The sequence below is a fragment of the Sebastes fasciatus genome, chromosome 4, assembly GCF_043250625.1.
Source record: "Sebastes fasciatus isolate fSebFas1 chromosome 4, fSebFas1.pri, whole genome shotgun sequence".
Classification (NCBI taxonomy): Eukaryota; Metazoa; Chordata; class Actinopteri; order Perciformes; family Sebastidae; genus Sebastes; species Sebastes fasciatus.
The window spans coordinates 33,513,715-33,532,450 of record NC_133798.1 but is presented as its reverse complement, the minus strand read 5'-3'; the positions used below and the strand labels follow the sequence as shown (position 1 = coordinate 33,532,450).

General features: G+C 36.8%; 1 protein-coding gene across 3 annotated transcripts; it reads left to right on the top strand.

Moving 5' to 3' along the window:
• Nucleotides 1-2,753: 2,753 nt before the first annotated feature.
• On the top strand, nt 2,754-18,067 carry znf143b (zinc finger protein 143b). Of its 3 annotated transcripts, none has more exons than XM_074633742.1 (15): nt 2,754-2,881; nt 7,117-7,232; nt 7,602-7,790; nt 7,949-8,029; nt 8,488-8,684; nt 10,074-10,142; nt 10,228-10,344; nt 10,521-10,596; nt 11,694-11,819; nt 12,799-12,978; nt 13,293-13,520; nt 14,299-14,447; nt 14,606-14,758; nt 15,845-15,973; nt 17,707-18,067. In XM_074633742.1, exons 2-15 carry the CDS (start codon nt 7,127-7,129, stop codon nt 17,788-17,790), a joined length of 1,884 nt encoding a protein of 627 aa, XP_074489843.1. In that variant the 5' UTR covers nt 2,754-2,881; nt 7,117-7,126; the 3' UTR covers nt 17,791-18,067. The 3 variants fall into 3 exon arrangements, with proteins under 3 accessions (XP_074489843.1, XP_074489846.1, XP_074489844.1); XM_074633745.1 differs by having other exon boundaries at nt 15,845-16,013; XM_074633743.1 differs by having other exon boundaries at nt 2,769-2,881; nt 7,120-7,232.
• Nucleotides 18,068-18,736: the final 669 nt, after the last annotated feature.

The following is an 18,736-nucleotide window of genomic DNA, read 5'->3' as shown; positions in this document are numbered from 1 at the left end:
ACAGCCCGTATTCAGAAACTCTGCATTTGATACAAGCCGTCAGGATTTCTGTCTATTTGTGATGTCACAAATATACAATATTTAGAGCCTTTACACAGTTTTAAACAAAAAAAAATCTAAATGGGTCCCAGTTTATATCTTGTTGCAGTCTATGTGAATTACATCAATTGACAGGAAGTAAACATGGACCCAAACTGTTGCCTAGCAACGCAATTCTGTTGCAATTCCATTGAAATGTGCTAAAACAGATGAGCAAGATATGTCCCCTTTAAGAGAATACAATATTTATAGCCAAAAAATTTTAAACAAGATGCCTTTAATACAAAAAGATAAAACAGCTGAACCACGGAGGCTTGGAAAGTATCATATCTGCTATATTTAATTCTTAATAATTGGCACAATTGTCCAGTAGTTGATCATTCTTGGCCAGACTAACTAAATTGTAGCCCCCCAAACAACAGACAAGTGCTTATTTAAGACAATTGTGAAAGTTTATTTAGCCTGTTTCCATACAAATGCATTTCAAAGTGCTTTGCATGGGAATAAAAAACAAGGAATATCATACAGCCACAGAAAAAGAAAATATAAAAGAGCCAAAGTACCCTACTAAAAAAAACCTAAAACAATAATTATTAAGATGCAAATAAATTATTAAAAAGTTATTAATATGATTCGCTATAAACAATGAATTGCATAAATACTAACTGCAGTGGTTTAAGAGGGAAGACCACAAGAACTTATAATACCTTGTTTTTGTGGGACTGTAGCAGTTTAATACAAAAAGTATTAAATGAGGGCTTTTATTTTGACGGTGTCCTGTCTTGTCTCTTGTGGCAGCTTCAACCTGGAACAAATTGAATCGTGACTCCATAAGAAAAAAAATAATATTTTGAAAGAGAAATAAGAATATAATAAATAATTATAATAAAATAAGTCAAAGTCTGACTTGTTTTATTTAGGAATAACAATTTTCCTCACTGAGATATTGAAGTAATACACTAATCTGACATACAGGGGGGAAAAAGACACACATAAATAACATAACACATAAATTCTTTTAATTAGTTTTTTTATTAATCATTTTACTGTGATTTTGCACGATTATAACTAGGCTACACAACACAAACATCCAATAAACGCAAAATAATATAGGCCTACATGAAATGTAGTGGAAATAATCTACTAATGACAAAAATGAACATGTGTGAACATTGTTCCACTTACTCAAAATGAGCAGAGTCTAATTTGTTAATTATGTCCAAATGTTCATTTTAGGAAGCTGGCCACTCTGTGAACATACAAAATTAGATTTAAAGGTCCCATATCGTGCTCATTTTCAGGTTAATAATTGTATTTTGTGTTACTACTAGAACATGTTTACATGCTGTAATGTTAAAAAAAACTTTATTTTCCTCATATATTCTGCCTGAATATGCCTGTATTCAACCTGTCTGAAACACTCCGTTTTAGTGCATTTCAACAGAATTGTGTTGCTAGTCAACAGCTTGGGTCCATGTTTACTTCCTGTCAGCTGATGACATTCACATACACTGCAACCAGGAATAAACTGGGACACATTTAAAATGTTTATGTTTAAAACTGTGTAAAGGGTCTAAATATTGTATATTTGTGACATCACAAATGGACAGAAATTCTGACAGCTTGTTTCAAATACAGAGTTTCTGAATACGGGCTGTGTGTTTTTCTCCGTGTATTGAGCGTATTGATTTTAAAATTCTTTTATTAGTTTATGAGGCACTACATGGCCTTGCAGCAGACTACCTTGCAGCAATGCTTTTGGTTTATGAACCAGGAAGGCCCCTCAGATCCTCCGGTTCTTCTCTTTTAGTTGTTCCGCAAAGCAGAACAAAAACATTTGGTGATTCTGCTTTCAGCCTTTACGCTCCCAGCCGCTGGAGCAACCTTCCAGAGGAACTGAGAGGAGCTGAAAATATTGATATTTTTATGCGGCAACTAAAAACCCATGTATTTAGTCTGGCTTTAATGTCATGTTTTATAATTTTATAATTTTATTGTTTATCATTATAGTGTTTATTTGACTATATTTTGTTTCATCAACATTTTATTGTTGATCATTATCTCTTTTATTCTATTTTATTAAAATGGCATTATTTTTAATACAATCTGCTTATTTTGTGTAGTTTCATAATTTTTTATTTATTTATTTTTATTGTTATTTTGGGGTTACTTTTGGTACTTTAAGTATATTTTGATGCTAATATTTGTAGGCTTAATTTACTTATGTAAGATTTTAATGCAGGAATTTTACTTGTAAAAGAGTATTTTTTACAATTGCAAAGTATTGCTACTTGTACTCAGCCTGGTCAAACTGTTAGATGCTTTAAATGTGTTTGTTCTGATGCATTGCTGTGTGTCTCTGCTGTCAGGTATCAGCCTCTCTTCTCTTCTTCACTGCATTGCCCACATTCCCTCCTGTTTTTACCCACACGACCTTGTTTTCAACATGGATGCCGAAAAACCTTCATCTGTGTTTATGTTGCAGCAGAACGAATCTAACCACCTCCTGAGGCTCACCGTGGCTCATAACCCACGGTGTCCTTTCACGGTATATATACGTATTAAAGCTTAAACATTGATTTCCTAACAAACGCCGCTGCTGCGCATCAATCAGAGAGGAAGAGCCACAACACGAAGACTGACGCGGAATGGCGTCCGCTCAGAGGGACCCGGGACGCTGAATAACAACAGCACATCCTCGAATCAACCAATCAGAGCGGAGTAGGCGGGTTCAAGCAGCGGAGGGTTCTGCTGTCATACATGTTCCCGGCGTGGTGGAGGCTGTTTCCTGCACTGGTGCATGGTGGTCGAACAGGAGGAATTGTTGGACATTTTTTCGGAGGTTCGTATATAAATTGGTTTGTTACCCAGTATGCATTATTCCCACAGCCATGTCTGCGAGAGAGAGGAGAGGAGGGAGTGACAGGCTGCAGCTGGGACTCATATAAAGGATGGATATTATAATGTTTTAATATGAAACACTTGATGACATGCAGCGAGTCTAAATGCTTTATGTTATCATGAAGTAGCTCGGTGTTGTTTCCGAGTTGTAGGAGCTTCAGAGGAGACAGATAGCTAGCACCTCCGGCTGTCACACACTCCGCTAACACCTCGTTTATTCATTTATAATGGTTATATTCACATTAACGCGACAATCTGCAAGAAACTAGTAAACCACTAAGAAGAAGTCGTGACAGCAGCGGTTCTGTTTGACGTGTTTAGCTGTTAGCATGGGTAGCTAACACCAACGTTACTCCAACGTTAACGTGACATCTAACATGCTGTCAGTTCAATCAGTGTTTCTAAACAGAACAGCTTCTCTGTACATGTTAGATAATGTTTCATTATTACACAGTGACAACATGTGTGCAAGTCATAGTTGTGCTAACAGCTTGTAGCTAGCTGGCTAGCCTCCCACAAAATGCTATTTTCAAAATAACAAGCGCCAAACAGCTGATATGAAATAAGAGAACATTCAGGTCAGGAGATGAGCACATATTAGATTAACAACTAGAATATATCTGAAGTTAGATCTATAACTACAGTTATGTTTGCTAAATGATATATCCTTCATGCTGGTAGCCTCAACCAAGACTTACCCCATCATATGAAAACTATGAGGACTTTAAGAACTTTAAGCATGCACTATATCTGCAACCACTTTACACTATACATCCTATATACCACTTTATAGACTGCACATATGCACATATTACATTTATTTATTGCACATACTACATTTATTGACTGCACACACTATGTTCATCTATTCACTCTGTATCTTTTATATCTCTGTTATTGTTGTAGGATAAATAATATTTTTTAACAGTCTTGCTTGTCAAAATGTATTCGACAACTTTCTCCCTAATAATGGGTTTATATATATATATAGAGAGTGTTTGCTTCTCACTCTACCAGATCTACAGTAAAGCTGCCCTTTATAAAAACTCATCTTTTTAGCTTTTCTATTACCTAGTTATTATTACTCTATTGTTATTCTTTAACCTGTACACTTCTGCTAAATGTAGTTTACAGCAACTATGAGTTTATGGTGGGAACATGTTTTTTGCAAGCAGCATTTATGTAAGTAATAAATTCAGCTAATTAATGTGTCAGATGACGAGGTAAACAAGGCTGGATTAGCATCTGCTCTGGGTTCCTCAGAGCTCCAATCTGATTACAATACTTTATGTTCCTGTACTATAACACTTAGATCTAAGGTACCTGCTCTGGCTTTCAGTGAGTCAGTTATTCTTGGATAAATAATCATTTTAACAGTCTTGCTTGTCAAAATGTATTCAAGAACTTCCCCCTAATATTGGGTTTATATATAGAGAGAGAGTCACTCTACCAGATCTACAGTAAAACTGCCCACAGCTGATATGAAATAAGAGAACATTCAGGTCAGGTGATGAGCACTCATTAGCTTAAAAAGTAGAGTATGTCTAAAGTTAGATCTATAACTACAACTGTTATGTTTGCTATATTATTATGTCTCTGATAATCTGAAGTATTAAAATACTTTATAGCACTTAGATCTAAGGTACCTGCTCTGGCTTTCAGTGAGTCAGTTATTCTAGGATAATTATAATTTTAACAGTCTTGCTTGTCAAAATATATTCAATAACTTTCCCCTTAATATTGGGTTTATATATGTATATAGAGTCTCTGCTTCTCACTCTACCAGATCTACAGTAAAGCTGCCCTTCATATTTTTATCTTTTCTATTACCTAGTAGTCATTAGTACTCTATTGTTATTCTTTAACCTGCACACTTCTGCTAAATTTAGTTTACAGCTATGAGTTTATAGGGGGAACATGTTTTTTGCAAGCAGTATTTATGGAAGTAATAAATTCAGCTAACTTTTATGTGTCAGATGAAGAAGTAAACAAGGCTGGATTACCATCTGCCCTGGGGGCCCCAAAACTCTAGGTTCAGTCAGTTATTCTAGGATAAATAATAATTTTAACAGTCTTGCTTGTCAAAATGTCTTCAAGAACTTTCCCCCTAATATTGGGTTTATACCTATATGGAGTCTCTGCTTCTCAGTAAAGCTGCCCTTTATAAAAACTCTTTTTAGCTTTTCTATTACCTAGTTATTACTACTCTATTGCCATTCTATAACCTGTACACAAATCTTGCTTACAGCTACAATGAGATTATAATGGGAACAAGTTTTTTTTGCAAGCAGCATTTATGGAAGTTATAAATTCAGCTAACTTTTATGTGTCAAATGAAGAGGTAAACAAGGCTGGATTGTCAACCCAATTCCCAGAACTTCAGGGGCCCCAAAACTCTAGGTTCAGTGTAGGGCTGTCCTAAATACCATTTTTTTGGGCTCCAAAGCTTCGGTGAGAAATATTCGAAGGTTTTCGAAGCTTAGCGGTGCTGCAGGCTGACATGTTCTTCGTTCTGTCTGTCAAGCGCCAAAAAAACAGCTGATATGAAATAAGAGCCCATTCAGGTCAGGAGATGAGCACCCATTAGTTTAAAAAAGTAGAATATATCTAAAGTTAGATCTATAACTACAACTGTTATGTTTGCTATATTATTATGTCTCTGATAATCTAAAGTATTACAATACTTTATATACACTTAGATCTAAGGTACCTGCACTGGCTTACAGCTACAATGAGTTTATAATGGGAACATGTTTTTTTTGCAAGCAGCATTTATGGAAGTAATAAATTCAGCTGACTTTTATGTGTCAAATGAAGATGAAAACAAGGCTGAATTACCATCTGCCCTGGGGGCCCCAAAACTCTAGGTTCAGTGTAGGGCTGTCCTGAATACCATGTTTTTTGGGCTTCGAAGCTTCGGTGAGAAATATTCGAAGGTATTCGAAGCTTCGCGGCGCTGCAGGCTGACATGTTCTTCTCTCTATCTCGCCCGTTTCAGTGCCGCTGCTGCACCACTTTACACACACACACACTTCTACACACAATAAACAGCAATATCCATCTGAGAATAACTAATAATAATGAATGTTGAATATGAATAATTCATAATTTTGTGGGATTATTCTTTATTTCATGGGATTTATACATTAATATTACATACATAGAGATTCGATCATGTAACTTTGTATCCACTTTTAAAAAAAAATTTAAAACTAATTTTTTCATAGTATAAAACTGTGTGTATATATATATATATATATATATATATATAAAATAAAAAAATGAAGCATTCGAATAGTGATTTGGAGATTGAATACCATGGCAGCAGTTGAAGCTTCGAAGCATTTGGGTCAGCCCTAGTTTAGTGTGTATACTTATTGATTTTTCAAAGACAATGCACATTGATCAACATCACTGTAAATGTGACCGTGTTAGGAGTGTAATTTTCAATTGTTGTCCCTTGGACAGATGTTAAATTAGCCATTAAAACAACAATAAAACACATAACATGTCAAATTAGAACAGGCGAAAACAAAACATGAAGATAAAAAAAGCTTAGAGGAGTGAGGCAAGCATCATGTAAAGTACGACATGTATGGACATGTTGTACATGTAGGACAATACAGACAATTACATAATACAAAACTATGTTAAGCAGACTATTGGCACAGGCAGTTAAACATGACAACATCACATGACATCACATTACATAAGATGTAGGTAAAACCAGACGGGACTAGGTATGATTGCAAATTTGTTTTTATGACAAAGTTTTACGATTTTGGGAAAAGGAAGGAACGATGAGAGTCACTAGTATTTAATGGAATGTTAACTGTTATTTGTTATAATTTAATAGAAATGTATATGGGAATATGCACCACAAAAGCACAGTTACTGACATGATTATGCTTTATTACCTGAACTTTAGGCTCTTACTTGAAGTGGGTACCTGTGTCAAAATCTAGGTGTAAGGCCTTTGTTATTACAGTTTTGTACTTATATGTTGCATATCCCTAAATTAATGTGTTTGATGCATTGCACATGTCATCAACACACCACTAGCTGTCACATCTCCATCCTCAGTGTCAGTGTGTCTCTGTGTGTGTGTGTGTATCCTGACCTGTGGACACCAGTATAAAATTATAAATGTGTCTCCTGTGTGTGTCTCCACTCCAGCAGCTGAAGCATGCTCTTAGCCCAGATAAACCGGGACTCCCAGGGAATGGCAGAGTTTCACGATGCAGACGGGCAGCCGGTAACTCTCTGTCTCACGGAGGCCGTGACTGTGTCAGGTGAGCTCCCAAACTTGAATTTGTCATTGTTATAACATAAGACTGGAATACAGCTTGAGGTGAACAACCGCTGCAACCAGATGCAATAGAAAAAAACATCTCATTCCATCCTAATTAAGTAATTTTAAATTTACTTTAGTTGCCCAGTGAAAGGAGTAAAATCTAATCAGTGAGTTGTATTTATCAGTATCAGATCTTGGTCATCTGTTGTCTGTGTGTAAAAGCTATGAGATCATCAAGTAGGTAAACATGATCGTGCAGTGTGTATTTTAAGGGATATGAACTAACTCAGTTCAAAGTTGCCATGGGTAACCATAACATGATGATCTTCTTACTTTATGTATTGTCATTGTCAAATGATTTTCCCAGATGGCGATCAGATGGAGAGCATGGACACGGTGAGCCTGCAGGCCGTTACTCTTGCAGATGGATCCACCGCATACATCCAACACGACTCCAAAGGGGGTTTTTCAGATGGACAGATCATGGACGGCCAGGTGATCCAGCTTGAGGACGGCTCTGCTGCCTACGTTCAGCATGTGTCGATGCCCAAAGGAGGTAAAACACAAATCTAAAAGCAATCGTTTATTTCATCTGGATGACATATTGCCATCTTACTGTTGTATACATACTGTGGAGATATCCGGAAACTCAAGCTATGCGTAGGTTACTGTTGGTGAGGTCAATGTGCCTAATGTTTTTTTTTTCTGTTGTAGGAGGGGACAGTTTACAGCTTGAAGACGGACAAGCAGTTCAACTAGAAGATGGAACAACAGCCTACATTCACACACCCAAAGGTAAAACATGTTTTACACATAAGAGAATTCCTTTCATCTCATTCTTCAGTAATTTTATTTAAATACATATCAATGTAAAGGAGTAAACCGTTATAAAAATACTAATATTGTTATATTTCATCAGTCGGTTGTATTCAGTTCATTCTACAAGTCATTTGTGATGAAGAGTTGTAATGGGTTTTTTTTAGGTTTAGAGTTTTTATGCTTATTTTTCTCAGTTTAACACACAACAAAAAATACATTACAAACTTAAGACAAGAAGAAGAAGAGAAATAACGTAAGGAAAGATTAAAAAAATGTTGTGATTAATGTTTTGGTTTACCTTCTTTGATTCAATCTGCCTCTGCTTTTCCATAATGCCTTTTTAAAACCTCTAGAGAACCATCTCAGTTTCATTACTGGACCTGAGCCCAGTTTCTCTGTCTCGACATGAACATCCTCTCCTTGTTTCTGTGCAGATACATACGACCATAGCGGCCTGCAGGAGGTGCAGCTGGAGGACGGCAGCACCGCCTATATCCAGCACACAGTGCACATGCCCCAGTCCAACACCATCCTGGCCATCCAGGCCGACGGCACCATCGCAGACCTGCAGGCTGAGGCCACGGCCATCGACCCGGAGACCATCAGCGTGCTGGAACAGTACACCACCAAGGTAAACATAATTTTACTGATGTGTCACTAACTCTGGCAAACCTGTCATTTTGTCCTTTTTCCTTTGGAATAATCTATTGATGCTATACTGCACTGCAAATAATACTGGAACCCTTTTTAGTTATACTTTTACCTTCCACATACATAATAATAATATTAATCTGCTGATTATTTTCTTGAATAATCAATAGTATAATAGTCCGGTCTATAAAATGTCAGAAAGTAGTGAAAAAATGTCCATCCCAGTTTCTCCATGTCCAAGGTGATGTCTTTAAATGTCTTGTTTTGTCAGTCCAAAACCCAAAGATATTCAGTTTAATATGATATAAAACAGATAAAGCAGGTAATTTCCAAATTTGTGAGGCTGAAAGCAGTATTTTCTGATTACTTTAAAAGTTAATCGATTATCAAAATTGCTGGTGATTATTTTTCTGTCAATCAACTAATCGATTAGTCAACTAATCATTGCAGCTCTAATATATACAGTATATCCTTTTAATGTCTAAAATATCAGTGACCTTATATTAAATGCATCTAGACTTATATATGCTTATAATATATTTCTTTTCTTTTCCAAAACTTATTTTGTAACTTATTTTTTTCCTGCACTGACATTGTTCATTTTTTCTTTTATCTGTTTATTTATTTTTATTTGATTTTTTTCTTCCTTTTTTTCGTAAAAGCTGAAATTTATACAATCATATATTGGGGATACATCAATCTGCCTTTTTCAGTATTGGCCGATACTGAGTACCGATCCGATACTGAGTACCGATCCGATACTGAGTACCGATCCGATACTAGTTAATAAGCTGTATGCCTTATTATGTGGACTGTGTGTAACTGGGATCATTCTTTTATGTATAAGGCAACATCAGGCTTAACTTAACATTGCTTTCCTAACTTTGTAAAACAAAATGTGACAAATAAATTCATAGATATAAATTCACTAAATTGTTATTTATTATTAAAATAATAAATCGTACACCAGTAACTTGGTAAAAACAAAATCTTCAAAATTACAATTTAAGTGAAACCTTGTTAATGCAGCAACAAATTGGTCAAAACCTAAATTTCAAAAGGAATTTTAAATTCCAGTTTATATTGTATATAGTTTATAAACAGAAATAAATTGAATAGATCGGCTCCATTGTCACCGATACTCGATCCAGCTATTTGAGTCAGTATCGGCCCGATATCAGATCCAGTATTGGTGCATTCCTAATCTAAATACACAATATGATGGGAAGCATGTGCTAATGGAGACTGTATTGATATTTTCTTACTATATAGATTGAATTTTTATCCCTTACATTTCTCTTGGTTGTGAATGTTCATAACTCTGACAGCACACACTCTAATAAGACGTGTCCTTTCTCCTTCCTGTCAGGTGGAGAATATAGAAAACCCCTTGGGGTCCTTCGGCAGAGTGGAGGCAGACAATGGCGTCCACATGCGGGTAATTTTTCTACAGTATTTTTTTATTCTTTATTTTATTTATCCTTTGTCCAGGTTTAGTGAAGTCTAATTCATGTTTCTTTCAGATTGTGTTACAGGGTCAAGACAACAGGTCTGGAAGGGGCTCAAACGTAGGAGAGAAGTCTTTCCGCTGTGAATACGAGGGCTGTGGAAAGCTCTACACCACTGCCCACCATCTCAAGGTCAGTGTGGGTGTTTCATAGTTGTGTGTGCGCGTATATGTGGTCATGAAAAAAAAAAGTGTTGCTGTGCTTGCGCCTACTCAAGTGTGAGATTGTTTAAAGACAAAATTTCCGTTACACCATCTTCCTATGATGATGATGTTAGTTTGCTACAGTTTTGTTTGTGTGTCCTGCAGGTACACGAGCGCTCCCACACCGGAGACAAACCATACGTCTGTGACTATCCTGGCTGCGGGAAGAAGTTTGCAACAGGTAGCTGCTCATTAATCTTTATTATTATTTTTCAAATAACTTCCAATAACAAAGAAGCAAACGTGTTCTCATCCAGAAGAATGTCAAAGGCACAGAGATTATTGTCCAACATTAAAATGAAGCCTTCCCTTACATGTCAGACATTTGGAAGATAGTAACAAATAATAATAATTAAGTTATAAAGTAAGAAAAAAAAATGTGTTTCACTGCTTTTCAAAGGGGTTACCACATTGTTATATTCCTTTCATACTTTCTCTATTTGTATATTGTGTCAACCTTCACATGGAGCAGAACAATTATGTATTAAAGGGAGTTCAAATAATTAATGCAACTACAGAGGACCACTTACATTTACACCTCACCCGCCACATTCATCACGTTACTTAGATCGACATTCTCCATATATTGTATAAAAAGACCCGAAATGTTTTCAAAAAGCGATTGTTTACCTTCAATAATGTAAGAATTTTTTTTCCAGAGGTAGAGTTATGGACAATTCTTTAATCCAATTAATAAACTTTGGTTTTACGGTCTTTTTCTGAGAGAGTGAGAAAAAAACTTTTTTCAAGCCGTAAAACTTTAAAGCCATTTAATACATTTTTGAAAATAATTTACACATTGGATCATGTCATATTTATTTAGTTTTAGGACATATTGCTTAATTTAGTGCAGAAAGAGATCCAGCACTTCATCAGAACATTTTGGCAGATTGCTTTGGAATTATTTATTGATTGCTGTAATGCTTTAATTCAATTCAGTTTATTTTTATGTAGCCTAAAATCATAACCGAAGTTATCTCAAGACAGCAGATCTAGGTCACACTCTATAATTTACAGAGACCCAACAAGAGATCACCCATGAGCATGCACTTGGTGCGACAGTGGCAAGAAAAAACTCACCTTGAGCACTTTGATGAAAATGTTATAATTACCATAGTGACGTCACAAATTAACACTTTGAGATCAAAATAAAATTGGACTGATGTGTTCTATATGCTACAGCAAAAGATTGTACAAAAATGAAGGTGTCTTAACCAGGAAAACGGGCTTAACTGAATGTGACTGACTCTCAATTTCTGTTTTTATGGTGATTTAAAGGGTATGGACTGAAGAGTCACTCGCGCACACACACGGGGGAGAAGCCATATAGATGTCAAGAGTTAAACTGCTGCAAGTCCTTCAAAACCTCCGGAGACCTTCAAAAGCACACAAGGACTCATACAGGTACCAATAAAATTGTGTTACGTCATATGCTGGAAAAGGTGTGTAAATGTCTTATATGTGAGTTAAAGGTCTGTCACAGGCTTTATCGGCTCTTTACTGCTGCTGGGAGCTGATAACTGCTACTTGGCCTCATGGCTGTTTACTACAGAAGTGAAGAAGAGTGTTTGCAGCTGAAATTATGTTATTTTGGTCAAAACTACCAGACCAGAGTTTTGCACCACTGGTTTTTAAAACAACACAGATTGGGGTTCAGTGCCTCCATCCAGAATTTGTTGAACACTTTGCAACGTTTTATTATTTGGATGTGTTGAGCTCTAATTTCCCCACAAAGCCACTAAAGCGCTGGAGGAGTTTTCAGGCACATGGTCATCATGAGAAGCATGACTCTGAGGTACTGCTGTTTATTTTTGAATAACAGGATTTTTGCAGTTTGCAGTCAAGTTCAACTGGATTAATTTCCATTATTATCAACAGCTGTGGCCGGAGGCTTTATGTTTTTGGGTTGTCCGTCTGCCTGCCTATTCTCGTGAACACAATATCCCAGGAACGCCTTGAGGGAATTTCTTCAAATTTGCCACAAACGTCCACTTGGACTCACGGATGAACAGATTAGATTTTTGGTGCTCAAAGTTCAAAGGTCAAGGTCACTGTGACTTCACATCTATCCCATTCTTGTGAACACAATGAACACCTGGAGGGAATTTCTTTGGAATTTGGCTCAAACGTCCACCTGGATTCAAGGATGAGCTGATTAGATGTTGGTTGACAAAGGTCAAGGTCATTGTGACCTCAAAAACCCATTAAATCTAGTTTACACATAAAACTGGTCACAGCATTATTGAATTGAGGATTGCTTTTTAATCAAACACCAAAAAAATATCAACAGACCCATACAATGTGTTTTGAAACATTATGGAGATATAAAACTGGTCTGATGGGTAACCCCCTTAAATCCTCACATCCCATTTCTTGTCTGCAGGAGAGAAGCCTTTCAAATGCCCGGTCGACGGCTGCGGCAGATCGTTTACCACCTCCAACATCCGCAAAGTTCACATCCGAACACACACCGGGGAGCGGCCGTACTACTGCTCTGAGCCAAGCTGTGGACGGTCATTCGCCAGTGCCACCAACTACAAGAACCATATGAGGATACACACTGGTGAGTCCTTTTACATCAGTCTGTCCCTACCAACTGGTAATGAGTTATGAAACCGTAGTTTAGTTCCTACTCCAGTTGTATGGAGCCTTAAGTTAAGTATGTAGTACTTTTTGAGTCTTCTTGAGTGATCTGTGTGAATAGTTTGCAGAAAAAATTATGGATTGAGGATGGAGTTTTGCTTGAGTACGATTTGTTTACAAGAAAGAAATGGTTAAAAGATATATATAGATACTTTAACATTGCAGTAAGGACTGAAAATTTCACAACTTTTATCATTAAAAATGAAATTCAAACCTCTTTTTCTACTTCTCCAGGAGAGAAACCTTATGTCTGCACAGTGCCTGGCTGTGAAAAGCGCTTCACAGAATACTCCAGCCTTTACAAACACCATGTGGTTCATACACCCTGCAAACCTTACAACTGCAACCATTGTGGGAAAACCTACAAGCAGATCTCAACACTCGCCATGCACAAACGCACAGCGCACAACGACACAGAGCCCATCGAGGAGGAGCAGGAGGCCTACTTTGAACCCCCAACAGGTCGGTGGATATATAATGATTGCTGGTTGCAGCTTCTTCAGTGGGAGAATTTTTCATATATAAAAAAAATGTAAATAAAAAAGTAAATGATTATATTTAAGGGTTGGACTGTTGATCAAATACAACAAGTAATCTGAATATATTACATTGAGTTGCGGGGAAATTATGATAATTTTTCTCCCGTTTCTGACTTCAACAAACGAACAAATGATTAATCGAGATCATAACTTTCAGATTAATTGATTCCTAGGGATATTTGAATATTAGATGCTTTAGTGTGTTATATATGATAATAAACTGAATATCTTTGGGTTTTGGACAGATGGTCAGATAAAACAACACAAAGGAATTATTAATAATGTCAACTTGGACTTTGGGAAATTGTAGCATTTGTCACTTTTTAAACTGTTGTTTGAAAAAGAAAAATAATTGTTAGTTGCAGGCCTACTTGAATGATATCCACAGAGAATGTGGCTGATATCAACAAAAATAGGATTACAAAGAAACATTAAGATATAGCCTACATAATTGTAGTGAAAATGAAGGTATAAAATATCCCACCAATGACAATAATAACACTAGACCATATTAAGCAGAAATAAGTATGTGTACGAACACTACAGCATGAAATCTGCTTTAAAAAAAATGTTTACAATGTGAAAATGTACAGGAAATATACACAGAATGAAATTAAACAAAATATGAAATTACATAATGAATATCATGAAATGACATTATCTCAATAGTGACAAAACAAACTCTTTCAATCTCATTTCAGATGCCATTGATGACCCCAATGTCAGCTACACGACAGCGGTGGTTGAGGCGGACGACTCCGGCTCAGAGCAGGTTCCTGTGGAGAGCGTGGAAATGATTGGTCAGCATCACGTTGCCTTGGTAACGCAGGAGGACGGAACACAACAGCAGGTAATGGAATATGAATGATATATTCCGAGGATAACTATGAAGCTAATACTCGATAGATATTTTGAAGAGAAAACGTCAAAACTAAACATGACCGTGTTGTTCAGCATTATTTAATGTGAAACTGAATATTCTTCACTCTGTATTGTGTCTCACATCAGGTCAGTATCTCTGACGCAGACTTACAAGCTATGGGTGGCACAATCACCATGGTAACCCAAGAAGGCACAACCATAACCATCCCAGCCCACGAACTGGCGACGCAAGGTGCTCACGCGGTTACCATGGTAACATCAGACGGCACAGAAGAACAGGTAAACAATTGACAGAGTTTTTGTGTAGACTGTACAAAAATGTTGTTGCAGAAAACTGCCTTTTTAACCCTTTTACCACCTCCCCTGTCATACGGTGCACCTATTTAACAATATATTACAAAAAAAACAATTTCTTCGTATTTTTATATCAAAATCTAATTTGGATGGTAGAATTTAATCCGCTTTTTCATTACACCTTACATTAAAAATAAAACAGCAGCAGTGCTGGAGACAATGTGGGCAGATGAATGCCAATCCCTCACATATTTTCTGGTTATGTATAAAAATACAAACATTCCGGGACAGGTAATTCAGATTTTACACTACAAGATTCTCAGGGTGCCCCAGATTGTTTATCTGGGATTGATACCCGGTGACATAATTCACAAAAAGACATCTAAGTCTTCACAGCAGGTCTGACAAGAATGAATCAAAGGTTGTAAACCTTTTATTTATTTATTTTATTTCTATTTTTGTCTGTGTCATTTTGTTATGGATTTTGGTCAGTGTAATAGTAACTGAAAAATAAAGAAAAAAAAGAAATGTTACAAATAGACAAACAATCACACCACAACAGAGATTTTAAGGCTAAACAGGAAGGCAATACAGGCACTCCAAAGTCTTAGATCAAGTGACAAAGCCTTTATTGTAGTGGCTAAACCATTTAAAACCAACATGTTTCCACAAAGGAAGGTCTTCGTCAGGGCATTGAACAAACAGAAAAAAGGGGTGTGGTCTCACCTTTATAGTATCAGCAACCAACCCTATTACACAGAAAAAAAGTTATTTATATACATCATCATCGATGGAAAATAGGTACCCATATATAGGTTTTATAGGCTGTAAGAAAAAAAGGGAAGCCTATACAGAGAAATGAAAATACAAAAAACATGTGAGGTCTATCTCCTCATTGAGACCAGGCTACTTTTTCAGGCGTCTGCCCATTTTTTAGCCTTCATGGTGGACAACCAATTCTCTGCTGGACCTCCATAATGGCACCATATGTTGTCAGTCACTATCTGATTTGTGACCAAACACCAAAGCAGTCGATTGATCTGTGTACATCAATGTCTCTGTCTCCCTCAGGTGGCCATCATGACGCCGGACATGGCCGCGTTCCAAACTGTGGAGGAGGCAGCCTACAGCCAAGTACAGGATGACATTCATCCTGTCACGTTACTGGCCACGTCCAACGGCACTCACATTGCTGTGCAGGTTGGTAGACCGACACCGTAGGAGTGAATAGACTGGTGGGGTGAGTTCCAATCTGTGAATATGTTTAGTTCGTTTTATAGAGGAAGAAGAAGAAGACTGGATACATCTGCCACTCAGTGTTCTGTTGTTGAAATGCAGAAAATCTGTGAAATGGATCATTTGGGAATGAAAGTTCAGCAAGAGAGGCCAATTAAATTCAGAGATATTAGTTAATAAACTCTGAGTCTGCTGCATTTCTGCATTGATTTGTTTTTGTTTTTGCTGAGAAATACACTCAGTGTTCTGTTGTTGATATGAAACTGACAGGAGAATCAATCATGAGGGTATTTAAGTAAGTCCCCCCTTAATAATCCCTTCCCAGGTCCCACCCTGTTGTACTATTTGCTTAAACACTTAACTAAAACTCATTGGTAGGTGGGGTTCAGCTCAGGGGGTGTAGGTGTTTTGCCGCTCCCCTAATGGTGCATTTGATCAGGGATCAAACTAAACCTAACAACCACTGGATGTGTGAGTTTACATGTAATCCAAATTCATGATGACCACCAGCACTCGATCTACAAAAAAGGAAGCCAAATCTGATCAAAAGCGTATCACCAGAAGCAGAAGGAAATTAGATTTTCCATACATTATTTTTCATTTGTGGGGTGACATTATGTGATTACACACATTGACTCAAGACAATATAGAAAGATGACAATCTTTAATTAAAAAATACATGTTTTAACTACATACTTTACTGTTTGATTTGAATTAGGGCTGTCAAAGTTAACGTGGTAATAACGCATTAACACAAATTTGTTTTAATGCCAATCATTTCTTTAACGTGTTAATGCAACGTGCGATTTTTACGTTGTAGCGGGCTCATTTAATTTAATGCCAGAGGGAAGATACTGGTACCATATGAAACTAGAAAACCTAATGAATCCATTGGTAACAACCATGTCATACTAGCTTGTTGTGAAGGAGGTTAAATGATGCTCCAAACTTATGCTCAATTTTGGCGAGGAAAAACTGACGTGGCCATTTTCAAAGGTGTCCCTTGACCTCTGACCTCAAGATATGTGAATGTAAATGGGTTCTATGGGTACCCACGAGTCTCCCCTTTACAGACATGCCCACTTTATGATAATCACATGCAGTTTTGGGCAAGTCATAGTCAAGTCAGCACACTGACACACTGACAACTGTTGTTGCCTGTTGGGCTTTTTGAGCATATTTTTTTATGCTAAATGCAGTACATTTGAGGGTTTCTGGACAATATTTGTCGTTGTTTTTTGTTGTTAATTGATTTCCGGTACAACAAATATACATACATTTGTATTAAGCAACATATTTGCCCACTCCCATGTTGATAAGAGTATGAAAAGATCTCCCTCTAAGGTACATTTTGAACAGATCACTGTTCAAAATGTACCCCCCCCCACCCCCCCAAGGGGCTACGCAGGTCTCATGACTAACCTGTATTCATCCTGAAAAACACTGTTTTCATTCACCCCCTTCTGCTCTCTCTGTCATGTTAATGACAAAGCAAACACTGTTTCTTTCCACCTTTTCGCACCATGTGACAGTCTTCATTGATATTCAGCAGCCTTTAACACATTCAGTACCGGTCACAGGTGGTATTGTCTTTTAAAGGGGTGTTAGAGTAAATTAGTCGTAGTGATCGATTAACAGCGGCTATCAGTACGTCAATCACTGTTTGTATAATGCTTATTGTTTTCCTCCTTCTGTAGCTCAGTGATCAGCCTTCGCTGGAGGAAGCCATCAGAATAGCATCAAGAATACAGCAAGGAGAGTCGCCGGGCCTGGATGATTGATGGACTCATTATGGACCATGATTTAGGATCAAAACCATCTCAATTGGACTATATCAACGAGAGAAATCACAAGTCTTCCTCCATGTTTTTTTTTTTTTCACAAAAGAACTAGCTTTTATGTGTACATAGGATTTTGATAACTGGAGTTCTGCTATGCTATTTTGTCCCTCAACCAAAAGGATGGGAGAGGGGAAATTGCTTTCTAATGTTTATGGTGCACAGTGCACAGTGCAGTGTACAGCTAATGCTATTTCTAATAAAAAAGAAAAAAGTGTGATTAGTTGACTGTAGCTGATTTTGAAAACCCAAATCTCCCTGTTAAACATTCAAAACCAGCATACCCACAGCAGATACAGGAATAAATATGATATAGATAGATATGTATATGTGTATATATATATATACACATATACATATATGTATATATACATATACATATTGATTAGTTGCTCGATTATGTTTAATCAATTATGTATGTACACACACACATATACATATGTGTGTGTGTGTTATAAATTCAATTAAGGGTTACATAAAATGTAATTTATGAAAATGGATTAATATTAAGGTGTGCAACATTTGTTGTAGAACTTAGTTGAGACAAAAAAAGAAAAATTATATAAGAATACATGTAATAGATATTGTGAAAACACGACCTTAGTATAACCTTACAGATGTAGATGACACATAGAGCAGAGGTGTTATCAGCTGTCAGCCTTATCATAAACCACTGATAAGAGACAATGTTCAAGGCCCATATTCACACGGGTGTTTCTACAATTTGGGAATTTTCCACCATGAATTGGAAAGTTTATGTTTTAAAGCCCCCCTTAGACTTAAGCAGTGATTGAAATGAAGTAAGTACATGTATTCAACTATTGTAATTCAGTACAATCCTGAGGTACTTGCACTTTAACACGAGTTTTCTTATTATGCTTCATAGCTC

Bases quoted from the DNA above. Each gene is read 5' to 3' on its own strand.
- znf143b (XM_074633742.1), top strand. From the start codon at position 7,127: ATGCTCTTAGCCCAGATAAACCGGGACTCCCAGGGAATGGCAGAGTTT. The intron at 7,791-7,948 runs GTAAAACACAAA...TTTCTGTTGTAG, and splicing joins TGTGTCGATGCCCAAAGGAG to GAGGGGACAGTTTACAGCTT. The intron at 14,759-15,844 runs GTAAACAATTGA...TGTCTCCCTCAG, and splicing joins CAGACGGCACAGAAGAACAG to GTGGCCATCATGACGCCGGA.